The sequence below is a fragment of the Drosophila yakuba genome, chromosome 3L, assembly GCF_016746365.2.
Source record: "Drosophila yakuba strain Tai18E2 chromosome 3L, Prin_Dyak_Tai18E2_2.1, whole genome shotgun sequence".
Taxonomy (NCBI): Eukaryota; Metazoa; Arthropoda; class Insecta; order Diptera; family Drosophilidae; genus Drosophila; species Drosophila yakuba.
The window spans coordinates 16,324,427-16,350,091 of record NC_052529.2 but is presented as its reverse complement, the minus strand read 5'-3'; the positions used below and the strand labels follow the sequence as shown (position 1 = coordinate 16,350,091).

General features: G+C 42.4%; 3 protein-coding genes across 6 annotated transcripts; 1 reads left to right on the top strand and 2 right to left on the bottom strand.

The window, feature by feature from the left end:
- Positions 1 to 337: 337 nt before the first annotated feature.
- Positions 338 to 21,394, top strand: LOC6534278 (gamma-aminobutyric acid receptor alpha-like). 3 transcript variants are annotated; one of them, XM_039374264.2, is made up of 7 exons: positions 338 to 670; positions 800 to 835; positions 5,514 to 6,693; positions 8,104 to 8,171; positions 8,612 to 8,915; positions 19,495 to 19,860; positions 20,035 to 21,394. In XM_039374264.2, the coding sequence occupies exons 3-7, from the start codon at positions 6,294 to 6,296 to the stop codon at positions 20,967 to 20,969; spliced, it is 2,073 nt and encodes a 690-aa protein (XP_039230198.1). In that variant the 5' UTR covers positions 338 to 670; positions 800 to 835; positions 5,514 to 6,293; the 3' UTR covers positions 20,970 to 21,394. The 3 variants fall into 3 exon arrangements, with proteins under 3 accessions (XP_039230198.1, XP_039230199.1, XP_002094959.1); XM_039374265.2 differs by lacking the exon at positions 800 to 835; XM_002094923.4 differs by having other exon boundaries at positions 338 to 835.
- A 433-nt stretch (positions 21,395 to 21,827) lies between these two features.
- On the bottom strand, positions 21,828 to 23,630 carry LOC6534277 (glycerol-3-phosphate phosphatase). Its single transcript, XM_002094922.4, has 3 exons — positions 23,459 to 23,630; positions 22,319 to 23,006; positions 21,828 to 22,261 (listed from the first exon to the last, which is right to left on the bottom strand). Exons 1-3 carry the CDS (start codon positions 23,628 to 23,630, stop codon positions 22,099 to 22,101), a joined length of 1,023 nt encoding a protein of 340 aa, XP_002094958.2. The 3' UTR covers positions 21,828 to 22,098.
- Positions 23,631 to 23,706: 76 nt separating this feature from the next.
- On the bottom strand, positions 23,707 to 25,528 carry LOC6534276 (glycerol-3-phosphate phosphatase). Of its 2 annotated transcripts, none has more exons than XM_002094921.3 (2): positions 25,274 to 25,528; positions 23,707 to 24,732 (listed from the first exon to the last, which is right to left on the bottom strand). In XM_002094921.3, the coding sequence occupies exons 1-2, from the start codon at positions 25,413 to 25,415 to the stop codon at positions 23,882 to 23,884; spliced, it is 993 nt and encodes a 330-aa protein (XP_002094957.2). In that variant the 5' UTR covers positions 25,416 to 25,528; the 3' UTR covers positions 23,707 to 23,881. The 2 variants fall into 2 exon arrangements, with proteins under 2 accessions (XP_002094957.2, XP_039230204.1); XM_039374270.1 differs by lacking the exon at positions 25,274 to 25,528 and adding an exon at positions 25,024 to 25,255.
- Positions 25,529 to 25,665: the final 137 nt, after the last annotated feature.

The following is a 25,665-nucleotide window of genomic DNA, read 5'->3' as shown; positions in this document are numbered from 1 at the left end:
CGTCGAAATTTTGGGACCCATTTCAGCTCGCAGATATCCTGCTAGTGGAGCAACAAGTGTTTTGGCCAAGGCGCCTGCGCAGGACTCGGTATCGTAAACAAAAGTGCAGAAGGGATTTATGAATGAAAAGCAGGCGGTGGGTGGGTGTTAATGGATTTCTGAGCCCGCTTGATTGTGGGAGGGATTGTGGGTCAGGAGGGCAGCGCCGCAGGCTTTAGTGATTTTGCGCCTTTTGCATGGCGCCCCCATCCTGCTGCCCACATCACATTCCGCCACCCAACGAATGCTGCACATTTCAATCTTCTGGCCTGGTCTCAATATCATTTCGACTCAGTCTGCGTTGCGCGCTTGGCGCGTTTTGACGTATTTCCGAATATCCGCATCTTTCTCTGGAAATTTGCCCTGTCCCTGTTTTCAGTTCAGTTCGATTTGGTTTGGTTATCGCCTCGGTTGGTTTGTTAGATTGTTTACTTTTGCTGCTCTTCGTCGCCGCTATTGTTGCTTGGCTCTGGAGATTTCAGTGTGTTTTGGTGTGATAAGTGCGGTTGAAAAATCACAACTAGCTATGAGTCTTGCAGAAAGTGCGCGTTGCCGTAACTCATAAGTTTTTTGATAATTTTCATTTAATCGCCAAAAGTGATGGCAAAAAATACATAACTGAGCAAATAATGTAAATATATGAGCGGAAAGCTCTCCTAAATAAAATGGATATAAAAACTACTGCGAAAAATAACCAGTATCTGAACTGGGTTATTAAAAAGTTAATAATACTTATTTCCACTATTTCCACAATGTTTAGCGTAAATACATACTAAATGTTTTGTAAAAATGTTGTGTAAGTGTCTAACTCGTGAACGGCCAACACGGCGTATACGCATTGTTAAGATACAAATTTCTTGTAACCGTTAAAGCTTTAAGTTGTATAAGCGCATTCACTTCTGAAAGGTTTTTTGTATTTTAGAAACCTTTTCGAACAGTATTTCCATTTGTAAGGAAACCCTTATAAAACTTTGAGTTAGGTAAACACAAATCCGTTTGAGTTTGTAAAGAAGCAAAGGCACTGCCTCTAATTGAACTGTCAAATAGTAATTGCATAACCCTCCCACACATTTAATTTACAATTGAGTGCTAATTAAACTGTCTGAATCAACCTAATTAACAAGGTCTTTATAAATTATTTAAAATACAACATTGGAAAGTTATAATGGTAATTAAGCATTACAATCCGTACATTCCATTATGTGACTAATTGAGCATCGATTAAAAATATCTAAAATTAAAATCACATCTTAAACGCAAAAAAAGAAAAAAAACATATGAACATATTAAGAATCAATTGAAATGTGGTCATCCGCACTGGGCCAGCAAATGAAATGATTCACAATAAACCACAAATATGACAATTTCAATAGAAACAACTAAAACTTGATGGCGGAGACTGCCGACATCGAGTGCAAATAAAATGCAATTATCGCTGATTTAAACGGGCATTAGAGAATCATAAATTTGCAATGAGCACCACATGGCCACAGGGACTAGGGTTGGAAAATACACTCCAACACCCGCAAATAATCCACCAGAGAATTTTGGTAAACCAGCATAACAAAAACTATTTGCTGGGCAAATTGATTGCACGACGGCCACTGCATTGAATATAAATATTTCAGAAAGTCAAAGCAACTGTTTAAAGAAACTACCTTAGATCACTTTACCTAGAATGTAACATTTTTAGGAATTTTCATCAAACAAATAAATGTTTAAATTAACCAAAAGCTAAGGTTCGAGGAATAAATTGTTTCAAGTCAATTTAATAGCCTTAGAAATGAAATACGTTCTTGAACATTTTTGGCTCTATCTTAGGCTCTGATTTTCTATAAATGTTGTTCACTGAGAAAAAATTAACTAGGGTCGGCAAATAATTCAGTTCTTTATCGTACAGCTTAAGGTTGACTTAGACGAGTTTTTATGCCACTCTCTTACGCTATTCTGGCTTTCAAAGGCCTTTATCTTTTTTGGCAGATTTTGCATTTTTTTTTGTTGACGCCGCTTGAGGCTACGAAACATCTCTTAAATAGAAAAATGCAAAGCGTAAAAAGCGGCAGATGGGGCATCGCACTCTTGAGATTTACATTGTAAAGTGATCCCCTCGCCTCGTCGCTATATATGTACAGAGTATACAGAGTACATGATGCAGGCTCACAAAAAACTGCATTTAAATTAATTGAATTTTGTTGATTTTTTCCCGTCGAAGGGGCGACCAAGGCCCCAAATCCGACCATCCTGTCCTTCGGTTCTATTGCTCTTATTGAATTGGTTTGGGGACTTGTTGGCTGACCCACAAGTCAAGATTGTGGCGTGTCTGGTGAGGCAAGTACCACAAGTTTACTTAAGCGCCGTCCGAATGCGTTTTGTGTGTCATTATTCCAAAGGGGAGCCGAGTGGAAGGCTCTTCCATTTTCATTTTCATTTCCATTTCCATTTTTTGTATGCTCTCCTGCATTTGTGTTCATTAAATTTGCAAGTAAGTTGAAATGTTTTTGTTTACTTCCACAACTGCCCTTGCTAAGCCTGGCCAAATGGAATGTTCAAAAATTATAAATGAGTTTGCGCTCCCATTAGACGAAAATTGCAGAACTAGATGTAGACTTGTTTCATCACCCTTTAAGTTCTCAAGTTATACATGTAATGAAAATGGAAACGCCTATAGGATATCAATAACTTGAAAATATCCCCACTAGCTGGAATCTTTGTCCTCCAAATCGGTTACTGAGCCAGGGAACCCACTTAGCGAAGACAAGAGCAAACATTTGTGCATTATAATGCCCCGACAATAGCGATTCAGCTGCATTTCACGCTTCCCTAATCCTCGCCAGCTCCCTTCGACAAACATTTCCGCCGAACGTGAGCCAGCTGGGGAGGAATATCCGTTTCCGAGTGGGGGACACAGCCAAGGGAAAGTGGGATCCTGAATCCGGAGACTGGGAACCAGCACGTGCCTGTCGCTTGACTGTAAAATAATTAGAGCAATTGCATTGGCCTAGGGCCATAAAGTTTGTCGTCGGGCAGTCCCAACTCATTCCATCCAAAAAACTGAACTGACCGCAGTGTTACAATTTTTGACTTTCATTTAATTAAAATGCGATTTTAATGCTACTTAGGTTAACTGGAAAACTTGCGCCATTCCCATTCCCTCATTCCCATTTCAAGGCCACAAAGGCGTAAACTAAGCAGCTCATTCATATATTTTTCGAGGGCCAAATTGAAACGCTCATCTCATTTGCAAGCAGGAAAATAATAATGCCAGCAGACTGCTCCGAAAATCCCATATAAGCCACCTGCTGCTGGGGCTTCCGATGAACCACAAAGTACAGGGGGACCAACCCATAATGCACCCATAGATAGGCACCAGATGTCAGGCACATCAACAAAGTAGGGAGCTTCAAAAGCGAAAAGAAAATCCGGCTTGAGAAGCACCCTGCAACTTTACTCTAAAAATTGAATGTTGGCCATTTAATCAGTTGAAAGATAGAAATGATCGTTTTATGATTGTCCATAATATCTAATACTGTAATGATCTTAAATGTGTGTGTGTGTGTGTTAATGAATTAAATTAATAAATTTCGCTCGCTTGCTAGACAAATTAATGTACTTCACCTTTCTACTGCCATTATTATTATATTTTGAATAAAAAGACACCGAACACACACTTTCTTCCAAGTGAACGCCTATTTACAATGCATTTCCACCAAAAAAAGAAATACACATAGGAAAATATTCCTCAGCAGGCAAAGGGTAGGAAAGGATGGAAGGATTGGTGACGAGGGACAGGAAAACGTCAGCAGCCTTCAAAAATTGAGTGCAATTTCGACGCTGATGAGAAAATGCGTTGAACGTGCTCAAGTTGCTCTCTGCCAAACCGAGGAAAATTGTTAGCAAGGCGAAAGTGGGTATTTCCACATTTAACTTTAACCCGTTCGCACCAGTTAACAAAAGGCGTGGAAAACGATGGCGGCTAAGCGAAGCTAGAAATTATAAACGAAAAGGGACGCCAAGACTTCGGTGGGTCGTGTTTCTGGGATGTCGGCTGATGTTTGTGCTTCTGGCAGCAATTTGTTTGTTTGACGAAGCTTGGCCATCAAAAACATAAAGTGAAGTGTAATTAGCAGCCAAACAAGGCCAAGTATGAGGCTCTGATTTCATGACAGACAAAAAAGAATTTATGCGACTTTTGCTTAATATTTGAGGAAGTAAGAATTCGAATCTTATTTAAATTATTCCAACAATAATGGAAATGTTGAAGCATACAAATATTTGCCTAAAGCCTGCTCATTTGTTAAGGTTAAGTTGCAGTAGACATCTATGCCGTTTCAATTCAATGACATACATAATTATACATATTTATTTAAAATTGCATAAATTCATGTCATGTCAATTCAATATTGCCATAATTCTTTGTCAAAATGACCGACTAAAAATGATTTAATATCGCCAGCCAAACAACTCCTTTCAAAAGTCTTAGTGGCTTGGAAAATGCTAAATAAATCTTATCTTTACTCCCATTGTCCCGAAGTGATGGCTTGCCTCTCCCAGGTGACAAATCAAGCAAAAATAATGTGAGTTTCCTTCGGGCTGGCCCATAATTAGCTAACACAGGCGTCTAATCAAGTGGCAAGTAGCATTGACGTCGAGGCTAAATATGCACTAGATGCTGGCTGATATCAGACGGCCGACTTGAAGGCAATAGCCAAGTGGCCGAGGAGCCACTCCAAAGTATTGAAAATAGTTATCGCAACCTGGGCCGGATGTCGGCATTGGCCAATGGCCATGCATAAAATTAGGTTAGTGGGTGAGGCATAATTAAGTTATGGGGTCGCATTGTTCTTTCCACTCTCCCCCATATTATTCAATAAGATGATGTCGTGCTGCCTCGAGGACATCAGACCTGGGTACCATTCACCTCCGCCTTTGACATTTCCGGTTGATTTTTCATTAACAAATCGCCCAGCTGTCGAGCTGGTTACAGCAGCGGCATCGAATTCTGAGTCCCCGTCATAGTTGATCTTAATTACTTGCCATCCATTAGGATAAAGTTCAGCGAAGATTAATTTTATATTATGCATACGGCGAGAATCTGAGTACCACCACTGGCGTACAGCTTGCAGTTCATTTTTTTCAAGAGTGGACTCATTAATCTTTGACTTCTCCCAAACGTGCAATTTTTAAACTCGAGATTACGCATACGCAATGTGGTGTTAATAAACATGATATTCAGAAAGGTTGAGGAATAAGTTTTCACATGTCGACGCCTAAATAAATTTAAACAGTTAAAGTTGTATTTCTAAAGCCTCTCTAATTATAAAAAACCTATTATTAAAAACTTAATGGAAAACTGCGCATACGCCGTGTATTATGTGAAAATAGACACTTAAAGCAAGAGTTACCATCATTCTTAAAATAATTTAATAATTATAACAATGGAAATATAAATTTAGGTTATACAATTTGAATTCCAGAAAGTGAAAATCGAGCATGAAAAGTTCTTACAAAGATTAATAAGTAATTAAAAACTGCCAAAAAATTGTTATGCATGGTGATAAACAAAGCGATCGGTCAAGAAAAGGCGAATAATCTAATAACCAACCAAGCTATTAAGGAAACGCTTATCAACAAACGCAAAGAACTGTGAACTCGGTCAAATTAGCAACAGCCTGTAATCTTAATAGTTCATAGCTGATAGCTGATAGCTGAAAATGCCGCTGGCTAATTGGCCAATCAAAAACTGCCAACTGCAAGTCCAACAAGTTTCAGCAATTAAAAAAACCTAAGGAAACTTGTCGCAAAGGAGACGAGGACACGGGCCAAGACAAACGGAACTAATGCCAGCCTGAAAGGAATCTCAGAAATTAAGAAGAAAACGCTTCATGCAATTGCTCTCGACCCGAGTGCAACTTCCGGTGCATAAATGAAAATAAATACGAGCAAAGCCGAGTCAACACACAGCTCAGGAAAAAGGCACTGTCATCAGCAGCAGCAGCAGCAGAAGCAGCAGCAGGACCTCCAGAATGGGAATTTTAATGGCGATGGGATTTGGAAAGGCAACGGCAATGGCAATGCGAATGAAAATGGGATTGGGTATGGGCATGGGAACGGGCATGGCAACGGGAGCCAGAGGCCAGTTGGAGTGACAAAAGTTAGACAAACGGATGTGTAGATTAGACCGGCAACAACAGCAGAAGACTTGGACTAAACAATAGTTGCAGTCAGCGAGCAAACAGCAAACAAAACCGAACAATATGTGCACAATGCCAGCAACAACAGATGCATCCGGCTCCGCCGATGCATCAACTGACCTCATCGCAGCAAGGAGCCTCTCCTGCCACCAAGGACACCGCTCCAACTTGCGCATATTTAAACTTTTGATTAGCTGCTGCCTCTTAATGCTGTGCATTTACCCAAATGCCTGGCCCTGGTCCATCGGCCCCGGATCAGGACCTTTCTCCGTCTCAGCCGACAGCATCAAGGGTCGCGGCGATGCTCACCGCCTTGGTGAGATGGGCTCCCAGTCCCACACCTCCTTGTCCTCATCCCTGCCGTCCTCCTGGCTCACCCAGAGCAATAACCATGCAAATATATCCGAGTTACTGGACAATCTGCTGCGCGGCTATGACAATAGCATACGTCCGGATTTCGGTGGTGAGTAAATAAAGAGAGTGTGCCACACAAACTCTAGAAAATAATTTATATTTTTTGAGTTGCGGAATTATATCATATAATTCTATATTTTATAAACTAGTCAAGAAAAGAAGAGCTAGCTTAGATTATAAAAGCTAAAAGAATGCTAATGCTAATTTAATACAGTACCTATGATCAATAGGTGTGGATTATGTTTATTAAGAAACAACAATAAATTGACCTTATTAAAAAAGTTCACATCGCTCAAGGCATCTATGGCAAACAAGGTAAGGACTTCTGATTTGGAGTAGCAAGCAGCCCCAAATCATTCTGTCTGTTCGAAATCCTGCGTTGTTTACCCTTTTGACTCCTTCCCCATTCCGGGTGTAATCAGCATAGATTCGCAGATTTTCCGCTCAACGGAAGCATTTAATGAAGCGGAAATCGCTGCGAGGCGACACATCACTCACAAACGGCACCAAGGTGATGAATCCTCCCTTGATGATTGCCTCGCAGCTTATTTGGTAAATAGTTAGTGTCACAATCGACAAATATTTACCTACACACCAACAATTTTATTGCCTTTTTTTCAAGCATCCAGAGCCTTTCCTTCGAGGACATGCCCAAAACGGATAAGCAAATTCGATTCGTTTTCAATCACGCAAATGGTTGAGGCAATAAAAATTTAAATATTTTCGAAATTTAAAATGCCATTCACTCAATTGGGGAATGGATTTTGGTCAACGTGGCGAAAATTGTTTTCGCTCAACGGCTTAAGACCAAATTACATTGTTTTTAACACTTCATTAAGAATGGGCCGTGGCACGCCCCCTTCAGCGCTCCGCCTTCGTGGTGTGGCGCCAGCTGGCGAGGATTCAAAGGATACGCGGCAATGCACATCCGCATCCTGTGAGCGCGACGCATGTTTGCCGAGCGAGCTCAGCAGCAAAGTCATTAAAAACTGTTCGCATAGGCAAAATACAAAAAATTCCTGGGGGCTTCGGGAGGAGGCGAATCTAGGGCCTGAAAAATTGCATATTAGTGCAGAAAAGCTAGATAAAAATGAGTGTCAGCTGGGGATGGTAACAGATTCAGAGGGTTTGGGACTGTCTGCGAAGCGGCTTAAGTGTCATTGTTCGCACAGAGGAGCATTTAACATTTTCATTTGGGGGCTGCGACTAGCATATGAATATTCATGGTTGAACAAAACCGATACGGAGAGTACGGGGATTATAGTAGGGACTATAGTTGGATTGCGTGGCCTTCAGTTGAAGCAAATCCCATTTCCATAACTAAACTAGGCACAGGCTTGAATAGTAAACTGTAAGGAAGGTAATGATGTCACACATTCGTATAAAGCATAGGTTAAATTTAAATAGAAAAATTAATTTACTTGGATCTACAAACTTACAAACTTACACTTCATTTCAGGACCTCCAGCGACTATAGAAGTGGATATAATGGTTCGCAGCATGGGACCAATATCAGAGGTTGACATGGTATGACGAACTTAAATAAATAATATCAAATCAATTCACCATTACAACAGGAATCATTTCATGAAACACAAAATATATTTAAAAACTATTTTCTATTTCTTAGGATTTATTTAAAATCCTAGTAACGCGTTCTTTTAGTAACACATTTAAACTGTAAGATTACATACGTACTTAAATGCATAATGATTAATTATTTTCATTTGATATCTTATGTTAAAATTGCACAATTTTCAATCATTTGATAATTTAACTTGTCGAAAGGTATAAAACACATTTTAAATTGATCGATTTTGTGCGTTGAAAGTGTTTTTCTGAGAAGAATCCACATTAACAAGCTGACAAGCTAGCGTTTCTGCCTCCCAATTCAATTTGCAGTGACATCTCCTGTCTGACTTTCTCACTGTTCTGCAATTCAGTCTCCGCCGATTTCTTTATTGCAGACCTACTCGATGGACTGTTATTTCCGCCAATCCTGGGTGGATAAGCGTCTCGCATTCGAGGGCGCCCAGGACACGCTGGCACTGAGCGTCTCGATGTTGGCCCGGATTTGGAAGCCGGATACGTACTTTTACAATGGCAAGCAGAGCTATTTGCACACGATTACCACGCCAAATAAGTTTGTGAGGATCTATCAGAATGGACGCGTGCTGTACTCCAGCCGTCTGACAATTAAAGCCGGCTGCCCGATGAATCTGGCCGATTTTCCAATGGATATACAAAAGTGTCCTCTGAAATTCGGTTCATGTGAGTACAAATTCTTTTAAATGCCAAGTGGGGCATGTGAAACTCAGCGCTGTAGTATAATTATGCATAATGGCTGCTTATTGCGCTTTGATGTGATTTGTTCTTCTCGTGCCGGCAAAATGTCCACTTGTTGTTGGGTACGAAGGACAATGAATCTGGGGTGGGGATTAAGCTGAATGCCATGACATTGGATGGAATGGGATTGGATTTGAGTAACCGTTGGCGACAAGAAATGTGAAGTGAGATATGCTGTGAATTGAAGGGGAAATGAAAGAAAGAAAGAAATAGCACAAGGGCCGGAAATATTCAAGTGGTTCCATGCGTCTGAATGCTGGGGGCGGATTAGATGAGGTAATGGTTTAATGGGATATCCAAATGTGGTTTCGGAACCCCACTTCACCGAATTGCCAAGTTGGGCTTTTTCCCTTTCTCTGATGCGGAATCGGACCTTACTACAAAGTACACTGTTTAGCATAGGTTTTGTGAAAATATAAGTATTTGCGATCATTATTCAAAGGCAAGAGTAATGGAAATAGTAATTAAAACCAAAAATTGTATTCTATGAAAAGTTATAACCCTTTTTCGTGCTCTACCCAAAAGGTTGTTGGGTTATCGGATGCCTTAAAGATTGTTTCGTATTTAATGTGGTGCTGAACTTACAAAGTACACGTCTTCGTGGATAGTTGTGGGTATATGGAGCATGATGCTAGGTCATGTGGGAATAATGAAAGAAGTCTGTAATGAGTTGAAAGCGAGTCTTCTGGCCAGTATGTGTACACAGGTACCAAGTAGGTGCCAGAGTTGGAATGGGGGAGTAACGTGCAGGGTGTCATTAGGAAATACTCTTGCAGTACAATGCGCCTGGTACAGCTTAAGTAGTTTGTATGCAAAATGCAGTGCTTTTGTCCGTGTTGACTCACATGCGCCGCTTTTGAGTCCATTGTGTATAAGTATGTAAGTATTCTTGTAATTGGTCTGCAAATTCGTATATGCATTGCATTTAGCGCATGGCGCCGTCGCGCAAGTAGCCGCCTATTAAACTTGGGTGGGTCCGAGGTGAAAATAGAGTAAGGTAATGGCCTCAGGACGCATCCTTGAGTTACGCCGTACGCCGACATGTTTAGGGTCTTTGCTGGCAGGGCAGTTGTCCACAAGCGCAGAAAATGTGCGGTCCGTCTAGATTTGTATAAAAGTCCTTCAGGCCAAACAAGCGACACGGTTGTTTCACGTCCTTTTGTACAGCCAAATCGGTGATGGGGTTTATGTGCTCAAAAGTACATGATTAAGCACTCCTATTATAGCGAGACACCATATATCTTATATCGAGGTTGGTATTCGGGGTAGCAGGCGGTAATTTGCACATATTTGCAGTTATTCTATAAACTTCCAACTATGAACATTCCTTAGAAGAATTGAAAAATGAAAATTGGTATATATATTTCGGAAGGGCTGTTAACAACATTATTGGGATCAAATCCGACAAACAATTACTAGGCTCCGAAGTTTAGTTGGCCGTCCTGCGAACTCGGACGACAACCCGACGTCGATCGACTCCGGTCTCCCTTTGTCCAGCCCTCCGACGGCGAACTCCTCCATCTCGGCGGATGACCACGCGTCTGATGATGACACGTCGGCGGCGTCGGTGCTTCTTCTTTGTGGATTCAGTGGTGGTCGAGGACTCGGTGGTGGTGGTGTCGGAGGAATCCGTGGTGGTCGTGGCGGCAGTCGTAGTGGTGGTTGTGGCATCAGTGGTGGTGGTGGTGGTGGTTGTGGAGGAAACCGGGCTGCTCTGGAGGATCAGCACCGCCAAGACGGCCAGGGAAACGGTCAGAAGATAGCGCATGACGATAAGGTTCGTAATAGATCAGGAACTAATGTCAGTGGGCGAAACAGGTGGATATTTATAGTACCGTTGGGCCAGGGACTGAAAGTACTAGGTTCTATGCAAACACAGATGTGCACATTTGGAATATTTTTGGGTATTGTTCTAATTACAGTAACGCCTAGTATTTATCGTGCTTTGTTAAGGCTATTGACACATGTTTGGACGTAGATGGTAATTTTATTTTCATACAATATTTATTTTATTTTTTGTGCTAAGATTAATGTTCTTTGAGGTTTTTTATATTTATTTAATTTTTATTTTTATAATCTTATTTCTATTTTATTTTCTTTGCTAAGATTACTGCGCTTTGGTACTTAAACTTTTTGTTTAACAAGAAAGAACTTTATAGTATAGTGCATGTGATCATATCGATAGGAATTTGCAAGGCAAGTAATAAAATAGAAAAAAAAAACATAAATACTTTTCAAAAGTTTGTGGGTTTTCCGCATATATAGCCGAAGTATAGATCAAACCTTTTCGATGTTAAGCAAGAGAGAACGCTGTAGTCGAGTTTCTCGAATATCTGATACCCGTTACTCAGCGGGGTGCTACCGCACCAAAAACTGTCAGTGTGGAAATTTCTCCTTTGCACTTCCACTAGCTAAGTAACGGGTATCGGATAGTCTGGGAACTCGACTATAGCGTTCTCTCTTGTTTTTTATCAATTTTTATGCGGGGTGCTGGGTGCGGGGTTTACACCACCAATACAAAAATGAAAAAATATCAAAACATTTTTCAAAAGTGTGGGCGTGGCAGTTTTGGGCGGTTTGTGGGCGTTAGAGTGGGCGTTGCAACATGAATCGACAAACTTGCGCTGCTTCTATGTCTCTGGAGTCTGTATGCTTAATCTCAACTTTCTAGCTTTTGTAGTTCCTGAGGTCACAGCGTTCATACGGACGGACAGACAGACGGACAGACGGACGGACAGACGGACATGGCCAGATCGACTCGGCTATTGATCCTGATCAAGAATATATATACTTTATATGGTCGAAAACGCTTCCTTCTGCCTGTTACATACTTTTCAACGAATCTAGTATACCCTTTTACTCTACGGGTAACGGGTATAAAAAGGGTAGCGCGTTTGAAATATGAACTCCTTTTTCTCTGCACTTTATAGCCATTGCACTTAGGATTACGGGCTCAAGAAGCCAAAAATCTTCTACATTTTCTACTGCAGTAAACTCACCAAGAGAATGTGAAATGGCGACTGCTATATACTTTAAGCCGCAGATTTGATTGGCTGCTACGGTGGTCATTAAAACTGAAAGGTTGGCTACCAGTAGTCCAATAGAATAGGCCTATGTAGGCATTATTTGGGCCAACTAAAATGTTTTGAAACTTGAATTTTAACAAAGCATCCATCTGACAGTTAACCTTTTCAAAGAACAATGCAGACTTGGTATATTTTGGAAGTGCATCGTGTAGGAATGCCAATGGGAGCATATTTTGTAAGGAACAATATTCTCTTGTGATATTTACTAAATCTCGTGTTTAATAATATACAAATTATTATACAATTTTTCACTAAACAAATTAAACTAAAGTTTACTTAAGTAAACGAAACACATGGTCATTTTGACAGAAACAAATTTTTTATTGAATTATTTTGAATGACAGCAACGGTCTTTATAGAAAGTACCGATTAGTTTGGAATTTTAATTGGCGGTCCTGCGAACTCGGACGACAACCCGACGTCTACCGACTCCGGTCTCCCTTTGTCCAGCCCTCCGACGGCGAGATCCTCCATCACGGATGATCACGCGCCTGATGATGACACGGCGGCGGCGTCGGTGCTTCTTCTTTGTGGATTCAGTGGTGGTCGAGGACTCGGTGGTGGTGGTGTCGGAAGAATCCGTGGTGGTCGTGGCGGCAGTCGTAGTGGTGGTTGTGGCATCAGTGGTGGTGGTGGTGGTGGTTGTGGAGGAAACCGGGCTGCTCTGGAGGATCAGCACCGCCAGGACGGCCAGGGAAATGGTCAGAAGATAGCGCATGACGATAGGCTTCGTAGAAGATCAGGAACTAATGTCAGTGGACCAAACAGATGGGAATTTATAGAACCTTTGGGCGGGAGACGACGAGTATTAGGTTCTGTGCAAACACAGATGTGGCCCTTGGAAATATTTTTGTGTATTGTTCAAATTACAGTCCCGCCGAATATTTCTGGAGCTTTGTTAAGATTATTTACATCTTTTTGGACGTAAGAGGCAAACGCGAAAAAACCCAAATCCAACGAGATCCAGACTTTCTCTTTACAAACAATTTTTCATTAAATGTGTTGCGATAGCAAAAAACTCTTTTTTGTATTTGGAGCAATATACTCAACGGTACTTGAATCTGTTTTAAAGAAATACACATTTAGCTAACGACGCAACCTCTTTTACGAAAACTCAGTAAAACGCCAGTAGTAAATTAAATCAATTTCATTAATTATTACATTTGTTTATAACAAAAATCTTAACAAAATATTTTAAATTGTAAAAGAATTTAGTTTTACGGAAACTTAAAGGAGATTCCTGCGAGCAACACCACACTATTGTAACAAAACTATAAATATTTGTATATTTTAGGAACATTAAACTTCTGGCATCGCACATCATATGTGGTTTTATGGGAGACTGTTATCTAAGAAAAACATAGATATAGAGACTTGAAGAAATTACTAAAAATAAGTTCTCACAAATTTAAACAATTCAAAACTTAACTTTCTTCTTTCTACCTGGAAGAAATACTTTTTAAAGAATTTAGTATAACAATTTACTCTACGAGTAAATTATTTTAAATATTATTCCTGTTACATTGCCTTTAAAACACACTGCACGGCTTAAAGAAAGATAAATTTAAAACAATAGTTTGCCAAGTAATCCTCTAGACTTTCCTGCATACTTTTTTTAAATTAATTAACATCTTTATTTAATATTATTCAGGAACAGGTCAATTAAAGCCTTTAACCTAAATGTTGTCTTAAGTAAATAATCTCTTAATTATAAAATATAATTTGTTTTCATCTTAATATATAGGAATAGGTCAAATTTCGAGTAGTGAGGTTTCAGGTAAATAATATATTCATACTATCATCTTAGAAGCAGCCCAAAATGTCTTCTTTTGAGCCTGCGAATTGGGATAGCCCCCTGTAATCTCCGGGCGAGACGATTACGGTGGGCAGTTAGTCGATCGTTGTATCTGCTTGAGAAGAACGAGATTTGGTCTTCAACAAGGCTCAGGTTTAAATCATTGTGAAGCGTTTGGCCGCTAACGAACCAGTCACAGCCAGTGATTTGTCTTAATGTTTTGTTCTGGACGGTTTGGAATCGTTTTCGGTGGGACGCAGCCGCCACTCCCCAAATTTGGATGCCGTATCTCCAAGTAGGTGCGATAATTTGCTGATAAATCTGACGCTTGCATCTTAAAGGTAGTTTGCTTTTCTTATTTAGCATCCAGAATAGTTGGTTACGCTTTAGGTTGCACATTTTGACGACTCTGGCAATATGATCTCGGAAGGTTAGGCGTTTGTCCAGTGTGAGGCCTAGGTATTTCGCCTTAGTTGCTTGCTCTATGTCCACATTATTAATGTGTACCGCAGGAGTTGTTTTACGGCGTAACGTAAAGCAAACGTTTACGCATTTGCTTTCGTTAATTTTGATGTTGTTCGCCATGGCCCATTTCTCGAATTCGTTGAGATAAGTTTGCAGCATTTGTGACGACTCGGTCTCACTGTTCGAGGAGCTGAGAAAGCAGACGTCGTCAGCGAAGCTGGCCAGCAGCATTTTGCTGTTGTCATTGGTCATTTCATAATAGCTTGGCTTGGGGATGTCTGCTGTATAGATGGAGTAAAGTATCGGTCCTAAGACGCTTCCTTGAGGTACGCCAGCTGCAATGGCAACATTTACAGAGGTTGCGTCTCTGGACTGGACGCAAAACTCTCTGTTTGTGAGAAACGATCTGATGAGCTCAAACAGGTTGGCTGGCAGCGCTGTTTTGACTTTGGCTAGTAGTCCCGGGATCCAAACTCTATCAAATGCCTGTTGAATGTCGAGGAAGATTCCGTTGCAGTATTCTTTATGGTCATAGGCCTTCAGGATGTGATTGACTACACGGTGCAGTTGCTCAATCGTACTGTGGCCAGCTCTGAATCCGAATTGGTGCATTGGGATAGTATCATTGTCTTCTAGATGTATTATAAGTCGGGAAGCTATCAGCCTTTCCATTACCTTCGATAAGGAGGGCAGGAGACTGATAGGCCGGTAGGAGCTTGGATCCTGTTCCGGCTTCCCTGGCTTTAGAATCATACTGATTCTAGCACTCTTCCATTTTTTGGGAAAGTATTGCACTCTAAGTATCGCATTGAATATCAATGTGATAAGTAATAGTGCTCTCTTGGGAAGGATTTTAAGTACTGCGTTGCTTATTAGGTCGTGACCTGGCGCCTTTCGTCTTTTGAGGGTACGTATCATGTTTGAGACTTCTTCCAGACGGATAGGTCTTATTGGAGGTGACATCTGGAATGGGCGCTGTAGTACTTCGTTTATACTGTTGATATCCCCCTCGGATGCGAAATTAAACGCAGTGAATCTGTCGCCAAGGTGTTCCGCAAATGTTTGTACTTGCTCTTCTAAGGAGCGACACCAGTTACCATTGCTGTTCTTCAGAGGCGTAACTTTCTGTGGCATTCTTTTTACTTTTTTGGTAAAGGACCACATATTAAAAGTGGAATCATTAGAATAATCCATATTGGTTAGCATATGTTCGAATTGCGCATTTTTCAATTCAGCCATGGCAACGTGAAGCTCTCTGGCGCATCTATGCCATTGAGCTTTATCCTCAGGACTGTGCGTTCGAATATAACGTCTTCTCAGTGCTCTCTTACGGACTAGCATCTCTGCAATGGTTGGATCAAATCTATTCGAGTGGCGTATGAGGGCTCTGCTATGATTATTTACAGTGTGCATGTTTGCACTCCTCGCCGCATTTGTCACATTGGTAGTGAAGAGGTCTACCGCGTCGTCAATTTCAGCAGCAGAGTTGATCTTAATGTTAAGGCGTATCGATCTACATAGTTCTTCCTTGAAAACAGCTACATTTGTGTGTTTGCTAAGAAGTTGCCTACGTTGAGTGCATTGTGTGGCTTCTGTTTTTAATGTAGTGATGAGAGACAGGTGGTCCGATTCAAGGTCCCAGCTGTCTCTGATGTTTAGCTTGTCGTGTGGAATGTTGCGATAGATTGCAAAGTCTAGACAGGATGGTCTTCGATTTACTGCGCTTGGATAGTATGTTGGTGCTCCAGTCGCCAGGATGTTGGCGTTAATTGAGTTGACGCTAGCGGCAAGTAAGTTACCTCGGTGACAGGTGATCGCAGAACCCCACCATGGATGTTTTGCGTTCCAGTCTCCGCTGATGAATGATCTTGGAAAGTTGAAGTTAGCGAATATGTCATCAAATTCTGATTGAGTCCAGCTGAAGTTTGGAGGGCAGTAGATTGATCCGATGAATATTTGTCCTATACATGTTTGGATTTTGGCACCCACGATTTGGACTTTAGCATGGGCGATTGGCTCAATGGGAAAGTGATTGATCTTTTTGTTAACCAGGATTGCAGCTCCACCCCTGCGACTGCCGTCAGGTAAATTTGAAGTGTAGACTTCATATCCAAATAGTTGAAGGTTGGATGTCTTCGTTTCGGTGAGAAGGAGAATGTCAATATTCTCTCTCTCCGCAAGGTGGCCGATTTCAGTCATTTTGCCGGCAGCACCTCGCGTGTTCCAGGTGAGAATTTTTATTTGGGACATTGTGTGAGTTGCGCGTTAATTGCGATCAGCATCTGCAGCATCTGGGCTTGCATGGGGTGTAGACCCTCGATAGCTTTTGTGAGCGATGCAATTGCCGTTTCTATATTAGATTCTTGTGCATTTTGCTGTTGTGAAACATCTGAGAAGAAGTGCGCATGATTTTTTGCACCGTAGTGATGTTGTTGTTGATTGGCGTCCTGTAGCCTATTTGTTAGGTTTCCTGGTCGTTTGTTTTGTTTTTCCGTGATTGGAAGTGCATTTCTGGCTATTTGAGCATAAGAAACTCCATTTTCATAATGTTTAGGTGTAGAGTTATTGTTTATGCCCACTATTGGAGTTTTCTGTACATTGTCGTTCATTTTGAGCAATTTTTGATAGGATTTGCAGCCACGGAAGTTAGCTGGGTGATTTTCTCCGCAGTGAGTGCAAGTTGCTGGTGCTTCTTTGCTTCTGGGACAATCTGATGATTTATGATATTCACCGCAAGAGACACAGATAAAAGGTCTGTAGCAATATCTTGCAGTATGACCAAACGATTGGCATCTCCGACATTGCACAATGTCGTGCGCTTTTCTGGCTACTTCAATACTGACGCGTTGGCGGCATAGAGATCGTAGTTGGAGTATATCTTTGTTATTTAGATTTTTTTCTACATTAATGAAGAAGAGGTTCATCTTTTCACCGCTCTTGTTGCTTTTTGGGTTATATATTGATTGAACTTTATGCCCCTGTCTGAGTAATTCCTCTTTGATTTTGTGATGGAGCTGTGAATGGTGTAATCCTCGCACAACAACTCTGAATGGCTTCTCGTCTTTCAATTGATAGCAATGGAATTCAATTTTCAGAGTATTTAGTTGTCGTACTACAGCCCTGTAGGTATTAGCGTCCTTGGTGTAGATTCTGTGAGTGGAGCCCACAGAGGATTTGATTTCAATATTTTCAAGATTTGTAACTTCCTCGATAGCGATAAGAAGTTCGTTCACGTTTGTCACGTCCATAAGAACGATTGGAGGTGGTTTTGGACTACCAGTATGAGCAGAGTTTATCGTAGATGAATCAGTTTTACTTTGTACGTTTGCGTTCTTATTATGTACGTTGCTGTCTTTAGCCTTAGAAGCGGTATTAGAACGGTAGGCCGCTGCTTCAGCGCTAGTCGATGGTTCGTCCACACTAATACAGTCCATCTCATCGTCATCTACTGATAGTGTCTCGAACCTGTTAGCTGACACAGGGTCACTGGGTTCTAAATTTCTAGAAACGGCACGTTTTCGTTGAATTTTTGGTGAGTTCAATGGCACCTTCCTCTTCTGGCTCTGGATTTTTTGCCATCTAGGTGAATCAGATTCATTGAGGCCCGGTAAAGGGGGGAAGTCTATAGAAGCGCCCAATGCTTTAAGAGGCATAGACGCTGAGCACACGCTACTGCATATGCTGGGCGATGATGAAGTGTAGGTATACATTGGACTATGAGTTGTTATCACAGTACTAGTGACACAGGCTGCATTACTGCTTGATACTGCTATAACAAATGGGTCAAGCTTGCCGCTAGTGTCCAGTTCTTCAGCCAGAGTTAACACTCCTGTAATCTCCTCATCCATGACGGCTTCTCTCATAGCTTCGCCAAGAAGCTTCGTTTTCCTAGAGTTTGCCATCTCTCGCGATTATATGCAGATTTGAATGTAAGACAATCACTGCTTTTGTTTCCCCTCTTGTGCAGCTGCTCGCAGTGTGAGGGGGACAGTGATGCCCTGACGGGCCACAAATGCAGTCTATCGCACTACACTTATGTTGTTGTTATTGTCCAACTGCCGACACTGCGCTAGACAGCGCAAAATGAAAATGTTTAGTTAAAATTTTACTCTTACAGTTTTTAAAAGATAACTTATTCGCAATTAATTAGCATATCCCAAAAATGTCCTCTCTTCATTCTGAACCAGATTTTCTGCTGGTCATGACATATCCATTATTTTTCGGTCACAAAAAAATAAACACCTCCTTGCATTTGATGAATTTCCATCACATTTCCTACTATTCAAATGCAAAACAGAGAGTATGCAATGTAAATGAAGGCAATGGTGCTAGTTAAATATTTGGATACATTTTTTGGTGATGGGAAAGGTGTCTCCAGCCATGTCTGCGATACCTAACTGGGTTTCTAACTGCCTTTGCAGCTTATCGCAAATGAACAAGCCACCACCCAACCTAGAAATGTATTATTACTTCCGATTTGTTGTGAATAATGCTGGATGGAAGCAGTCAAGAATTCAATTACCCCTCCATCTACTCCCCCGCTCCCTAATATGTACATTGCCACCCGCCTAATGTTGACAATTTCCCATTTGATGCGAGCGAACTGAAAATATTGCCAAAGTCAGCGATTGCCAAACGCCAAACAGAGGCAGCAGATCGGGCGTCGGTTTGCAGGATGAGAGATGCGGATTTGGGTGGTAGGTAAACCGATTCCCGCATATGGCGCAATGTTTGGCAATTTGTGCATTTTGGAGCAGTTCCAGCAGCATCAAAATAAAAAAAAAATAACTGAGCACACGTGAGGCAGTGATTGGAAGGCAACCGGGGGATGGGATCTTATACTAAGATAGGTTCTGTAAATGACTAGACGTACAGTGCTTTTGTGCGCACGGGAGAGTTATGTATTCAAACTGACTTTAATAAGTCTTGGCATACGTTGAAAATAAACGAAATATCTTGTATGTTTATATTCTAAAACAAATGATACAAAGTTCGTTTCCCTTATCGTCGCAATTGGTAAATGCACACGTGATTTAGTCAATTCGAATATCCTGCCCAAAAGTCACAGTTCAGCACACATCTGAGTTCCGCATGTCACCCTTTTAATAGACATTTTTCCAGACTCTGTTAAAACTCTTTGAAAAAACAATCGAAACAGTTGGCTACACAACGTCCGATGTCATCTACCGTTGGAACAAGGAAAGGCCACCCGTCGCCATTGCCGAGGACATGAAGCTGTCCCAATTCGATTTGGTCGACTGTCCGGCTGGAAATTTAACGGACATTGTTTACAAGGCGGCTGCTCCAAGACCGCAACGTCGCCCATTCAACAACAAGGATCCACCGCGACCCACCAGCAAAATAATGACCACTTTTGCCGGTCCGGCGGCCAAGAATCAGCATGTCCGCGGCACGGGACTCAAACTGGACAAAGGTGCATTCGGTACCGGAAGGGATGCAACTGGAGGCTCGGGGTCGTCCACCGGTCTAAGCGGCACTATTACGCTGGAAACTAATCATCCGTGTAAGTCCGATACATTCGAGGAATTGTTTAATAATATGTTTATTATATGTTTATAATATGCTTATTATATTTATTTAAAAAGTTTAAAATAGTTAAATAAAACTATACCTATTTATAGAAGAAAAGTTATCATTTAAAATAATAAATATAAATATTATACCCTATTTATTCCAGCGGAGTACTCGATGTTGATGGTGAACTTCCACCTGCAGCGGCATATGGGCAACTTCCTGATCCAGGTCTATGGTCCCTGCTGCCTATTGGTGGTCCTCAGCTGGGTGTCCTTCTGGCTGAACCGCGAGGCCACTGCTGATCGGGTTTCCCTCGGCATCACTACCGTGCTGACGATGACCTTCCTCGGACTGGAGGCTCGCACAGATCTGCCGAAGGTGTCCTATCCCACGGCCCTGGACTTTTTCGTGTTCCTCTCGTTCGGCTTTATCTTCGCCACCATACTGCAGTTTGCCGTGGTGCACTACTACACCAAGTACGGATCGGGGGAGTGCTATTTCATAATCGAGGAGCTGGACTCGGATTCCGGGGAATCAGAGACGGAGCCACTGACTTCAGAGTTTCGGGGTAGCACAGAGTCCAAGATCTACGAGGTCATACCACTGTCCATGTGCGCGATTAGCATGCCCCCGCCTCCCAATCGGCTGGGTATGCTAACATCCAGGAATCGGAGGCCCAGGAACAGGCGACATGGTCTGTGGAGCATGAAGCTCCTGGGTCTCTTCGACTGGCGGCGGAGAAGAAAGCAGCCCCGTGCCGACTCCGACGAGGATGAGGATGACGAGCAGACGCAGCTGAGGGCCAACGAGGCACCGACCACGTCTGCGGCAGCTGCGGCGGCACAAGCTGCTGCACAGGCTGCTCGGATTAGTCCTCCAGCTGGAGGTCGCCGCAGAATGTCCTACTACCGACGCGAGGAGATGGAGGCCCGAAGGAAGGGCAAACGAACGCCACAGTACAACTCTGTGTCGAAGATCGATCGCGCCTCGCGGATCGTCTTCCCACTGCTATTCATCCTTATCAACGTGTTCTACTGGTACGGCTATTTGTCGAGGAGCTCCAGGATTTTGGCCAACACGCCGGATGCGAGCACCTGATGTTACCTTTTAGCAATTTAGACAGGGTCCTCGAAGAAATCATTAAGCGATCGCCGGCAGCAAACTTACAACCAAAGCTGATGGAAAACGCTGCAGATGCATCGTTTAAAATCAGGAGAAGACAACGCGTGGGGGAAAATCAGTTGGGGGAGCGGGAAAAGCAGGGGATGGGTTTAACTTTTCAGATTCAGTTGCGCTCTTATTCTGATTTGCTACCAAATGTGACAACGCTTTATGGAATTTCTTTTCGCGCTAAATTGCTAAAGTACAGAAAACAGAACTCAACTCTAACATATCAGAGGACTTGTTAAAACGAACACCCTTTAAAATGTCGGGCTTTAACGGTCAAAATATCGTAAAATATTAGCGAAAACAGGTGTTGAATTATTTCAATATTACACGGAAGCAAGCCGCCAAAAATATAACTTCTGTGATACTTGCTTTCTTGGTTTTGACAATTAGCAGCTCTCATCGATGGGTGTTCTGTAAATTTGTTGTACAGGTAACCAATAAGTTAAATAGTTTCGATTATGTGTGTGTCTTAAATAGTTCAAGTTTGTTGAGGATTGATTTAAAAGTCACAGCACAAGGAATTTGCACTTAGTTGAGGAATTTCTTTAGTTCATTGCAAATTGCATGTTTTACATGGGATCACCAGGAGATGGGGAAAGAATTAGAAATGGCCGTCTCTGCTTTTCTGTCCGGGCAAGTAATAGGGAATAAGCTAGTATTTTAATAAGTCACTCAGCCTATATTGTTAATGCAGAGAAAAGTTTGTGGGCCTGAAATTTATTTGGGACCGGACATATGAAATATTATTCGCAAATGATTAGTGATTTATTTGTCAAAAATACATTGTTGTTTTTCTAAATTTATTTGCAACACACTCTATTTTTCATTCTGCGAAATACATAGTTTAAAATGGGTTTGTTCATGGATAACTTTCAGGGCCTGCAATTTTTCACCCACTCTTATATATGTAAAGAAAGTATCCATCTGAGAGTGTTACTTGCCGGCAGATACAATATGTACAACTATGTGTAAACACACCAACTAAAGCCAAATAAAAGTCGAATTAAGATGTTGATAACGTGTTTATAGCTGTACGGGAGCCGATGGGACTTATGGCTCACAAAAGGGGCAGCAGGTCGCACAGCCGGGGCAGATAAAAATCTGGCTGGGGAAGCCTGTCTTTTTCCCGCTGGACATCCGAGAGATTACTATATCGACCAGTGCCCACCAGAAGCGATAGCATGCCACAATTGCTGGCGAAACCAACATCTATTTTGAGGCTACGGGAGGGAGGAACTCATTAGAAAAGCTTCAAAGGATGGGTTAATCCCGCTTACCAGTCACCAATCATAAGCGTTCGCTCGGTACGTAGTTCCTCAGCCTTGGTTAGGGGCTCAAGGACCAAAGGATTTGGCTTGCCCATCTCGAGGGCTTCCCGCTCCGAACAGGCTTCAATGCCGGCCACAAAGGCCCCGGTACCGGGGATACAGAAGGCTGGATACTTGTGCACGGCATCCCGGTTGGTAACAAGGAATGCGGCGTCGGGATTACTGCAGAGGATGTGACAGGCGCGAGCCATCTTGCAATAGCTGAAGTACTCATCCCAGCCGACCACCACGGCGCCCACATCCCTTGCCGCTTCTGAGTTGCCAAACTCACGTGCCACAAAGTCCGGCCACTTGTCGCCCGGAGGCAGTTCATCTGTTCCTCCGGCTCCGTAGCTGTCGATTCCGTGCTGCCTTAATTCCCGCGCAATGGCCGCGTTGCCCACCACATAGACCTTGTGTCGCGTCCTGTCGAACTGCGGACTCCCAACCAGATAGTCGGAGATGGCCGCCGTAGGCGATATGATGTGTCGGTCGCTGGGTAAATGGAAGCCAAGGCGCTGGCAGCGTTCAAAGAGCTCATGACGCGTCTTCAGTCCATTGTTGGTAATCAGGTAGACTTTTTTGCCAAAGCGATCCTGCAGGGCATTCACCACATCCGGAGCACCCGCGATGGCCGTGTCATCCTGCCAAATTGTGCCTGTCCGTTTAATGGATTTTTAATTTGGTTTCATTTGAGAACGTTTGAATTTAGAGAACTTCCAAAGACTTCCATCTTTTCTTTATTTATATTTTTAAATAATTTAAACCCAAAATCCTGTTTGTTAGCCGTTTGTAAAAAGGAAATATATACTACATAAATAAAATTTCACATATCTGCATGGAATATTTCAGCTTAGAATGGTTTATTTTACAAGAATTGCGAATGCTCAGATTTAAACGGAATCCGAAAAATATCAATCAAGTATTTCCAATAACTAATGTTTAAAGTTTTCTAAATTGTCATTAAGGTGAAATGTAAACTTCTTGCTACAGCGATCGCCAAGCTTTTCCCTCACCCATGTAAATTACCACCTAAATGTTATTTATTTCGGTGAGGCGACAACCCTGGCAAAAGCTCCACACTTGCTCCACTCCGCCCTTGAGACTCACCGTCGCCGTCGCAGAGAACCGTGTCGAAACTTTGGAGCCACTCGCTCACCTGCTCCCCGGATAGGCCGGTCAAGTCCACAGCACCGCCTCTGGACATTTTGCTCCGTAGACCGCTTCGCCAAATGCTTGCGACTCGACTAAATCGGCGACGGGCTGGCTGATTCCGATTCATGGTGATTGGGGAAAACCTGCTATCTCCCTTTCGCACAAAGCTCGCTCGGAAAAACTAATTGAATCGGGCATATCGATTAAGTCATCCGTCTCACAAAATGCTTCTGAATTTATTTAAATATTCTTTGTTCTGTGGTATAAATTGTACTATAAATTTGCGTTAAATATTTAAAACTGTCCTGTCTATTGCCGTTAAATGTAACATCTATACAAACACATGTCCGTACTATTTACTATTTACTGATTACTAATTCATTTCAAGACCGCCAGACTGTTCACGATCGATGGCAAAAGATCTCCCAACTTGGGCAGGTATACGTCTGGTATGAGCTTCTTCTCCTCGGGATCCTTGCTGAGCTTCCAACGCTCTACGTCCTTCAGCTGATGGATTCCTGAGCCCACGAGCAGGGTCTGAAATCCGCAATTGTAGCCAAGAAGTATGTCCGTATTGGCTCGGTCTCCGATCATCAGAGTTCTCGATGGATCGATCTTCTTCTCTCTGACCAGAGATTCGCAAATGGCAGGATTGGGCTTTCCGATCACTATTGGATCCCGCTCCGCACAGGTTTGAATAGCCCGCACGAAGCTCCCGCTGCCGGGCACTATCATATTGGGCATGGGGAAACGCTCATCCGTATTAGTAGCCACGAACAGACACTCAGGGTCGTTCAGGTACGAAGCGGCCTTCATCATCTTGGGGAAACTGAAGTGCTCGTCGAAGCCAACAACCACGGCTCCGATGTCCGTGTCCAGTTTTAAATGCTGCGCCATGAACTCGGCCAGCGATCCCTTCATGGGTTCCGGACCCACCTCAGTGTGCTCAATGCCCACGGCGTCCAGCTCCTTGGTGATTCCCTCGCTGCCGATCACGAATACCCGCTTGCTAAAGTTCCGGCGTTTCAGATACGCAGCTGTGGCATGGGCCGTCGATATAATGCCATTCTCCTTGATGTGAAAGCCCAGCTCGACGCCTTTCTTGAGAAGTTCCGGCCGGGTCTTCGTCGAGTTGTTGGTGCAAAAGTAAATGGACTTTCCCATAGCCTTGAACTGGTTCATCACGTCCACCGAACCCTCCAGTGCCTGGCCATAGATCCAAAGAACACCTGGAGTGGAAAAGTGCATTAAAAGCGTTATTGATTTGTCATTATCTTTTACTAAATTTGATACTATGAAGGATCATGGAAGGCCAACGCATGGCCAAGAGGTCAACTTGAGATGAATTCTAATACTTGATTAGTAACATTTAAAATTAAAAAAAAAGGCAATGATTGAGTCATTAAAACATAAAATTAATGTATAATAAGGATAACATGAATACATGATTATTTCATAAGACTGACAATTATTAATAAATCTAAGGCTCATCAATATGACTGCATTTATCTGACTCTTACTGGCGCTTAACTGTCAACCCTAAATATAATTATAACGCATAAGTCATGAGGGCATCCGAAAGTCGACTTCCCGCCATATCACGCACTTCACTCTTTGACATTGAAATTCACGACGCTGCCACAACACAAAACCAATTGGCTGCTGACGTATTTGGGCAAAATGTGGTATACACATATCTTTATGTAACGCAGCTTCCTGGGCGGAATCCTATGGCGAGTTGAGAGTATGCCCACCCCACCACCCCCTTACCATCGCAGTCGGTTATTACACTGTCGAAGCTTGATATCCACTCGGTCACCTTGGCGGAGGACAATTCCAGGAGATTGGTGCACGTCTGTTTGTACATATTGATAGCTGCCTGTCGCGAGAATCTGGCAAAGTTACAACTCATTTATGGCCTTGCAGCGGTGACTATCTTTTACACATCACTTTTAATTTATTAATTGACTCTCGATTGCGAGCAACTCCCTGAGAATTGAAGCAGCTGTTGGCGCCTGTTATGGCTATGTTAGTATCTGTCAGATTTCAGCGTAGCTGTTAGGGCGCCCTGTTAAGGTCAACAGAGTGCTAACAAGTGTTTGGCGCCAGATTTGAATTCAAAGGCTCCTCGGAAGCAGAACTTCATTACATCAAATGTTGAT

Coding starts and splice junctions, on each gene's coding strand:
- LOC6534277 (XM_002094922.4), bottom strand. CDS start 23,630: ATGAATCGGAATCAGCCAGCCCGTCGCCGATTTAGTCGAGTCGCAAGC. Junction 23,007..23,458: donor GGTTCTCTGCGACGGCGACG/GTGAGTCTCAAG, acceptor TTAAACGGACAG/GCACAATTTGGCAGGATGAC. Junction 22,262..22,318: donor ACGCTTATGATTGGTGACTG/GTAAGCGGGATT, acceptor TCCCTCCCGTAG/CCTCAAAATAGATGTTGGTT.
- LOC6534278 (XM_039374265.2), top strand. CDS start 6,294: ATGTGCACAATGCCAGCAACAACAGATGCATCCGGCTCCGCCGATGCA. Junction 8,916..19,494: donor TCCTCTGAAATTCGGTTCAT/GTGAGTACAAAT, acceptor CAATCGAAACAG/TTGGCTACACAACGTCCGAT. Junction 19,861..20,034: donor GCTGGAAACTAATCATCCGT/GTAAGTCCGATA, acceptor TATTTATTCCAG/CGGAGTACTCGATGTTGATG.
- LOC6534276 (XM_002094921.3), bottom strand. CDS start 25,415: ATGAGTTGTAACTTTGCCAGATTCTCGCGACAGGCAGCTATCAATATG. Junction 24,733..25,273: donor TGTAATAACCGACTGCGATG/GTAAGGGGGTGG, acceptor TTTCCACTCCAG/GTGTTCTTTGGATCTATGGC.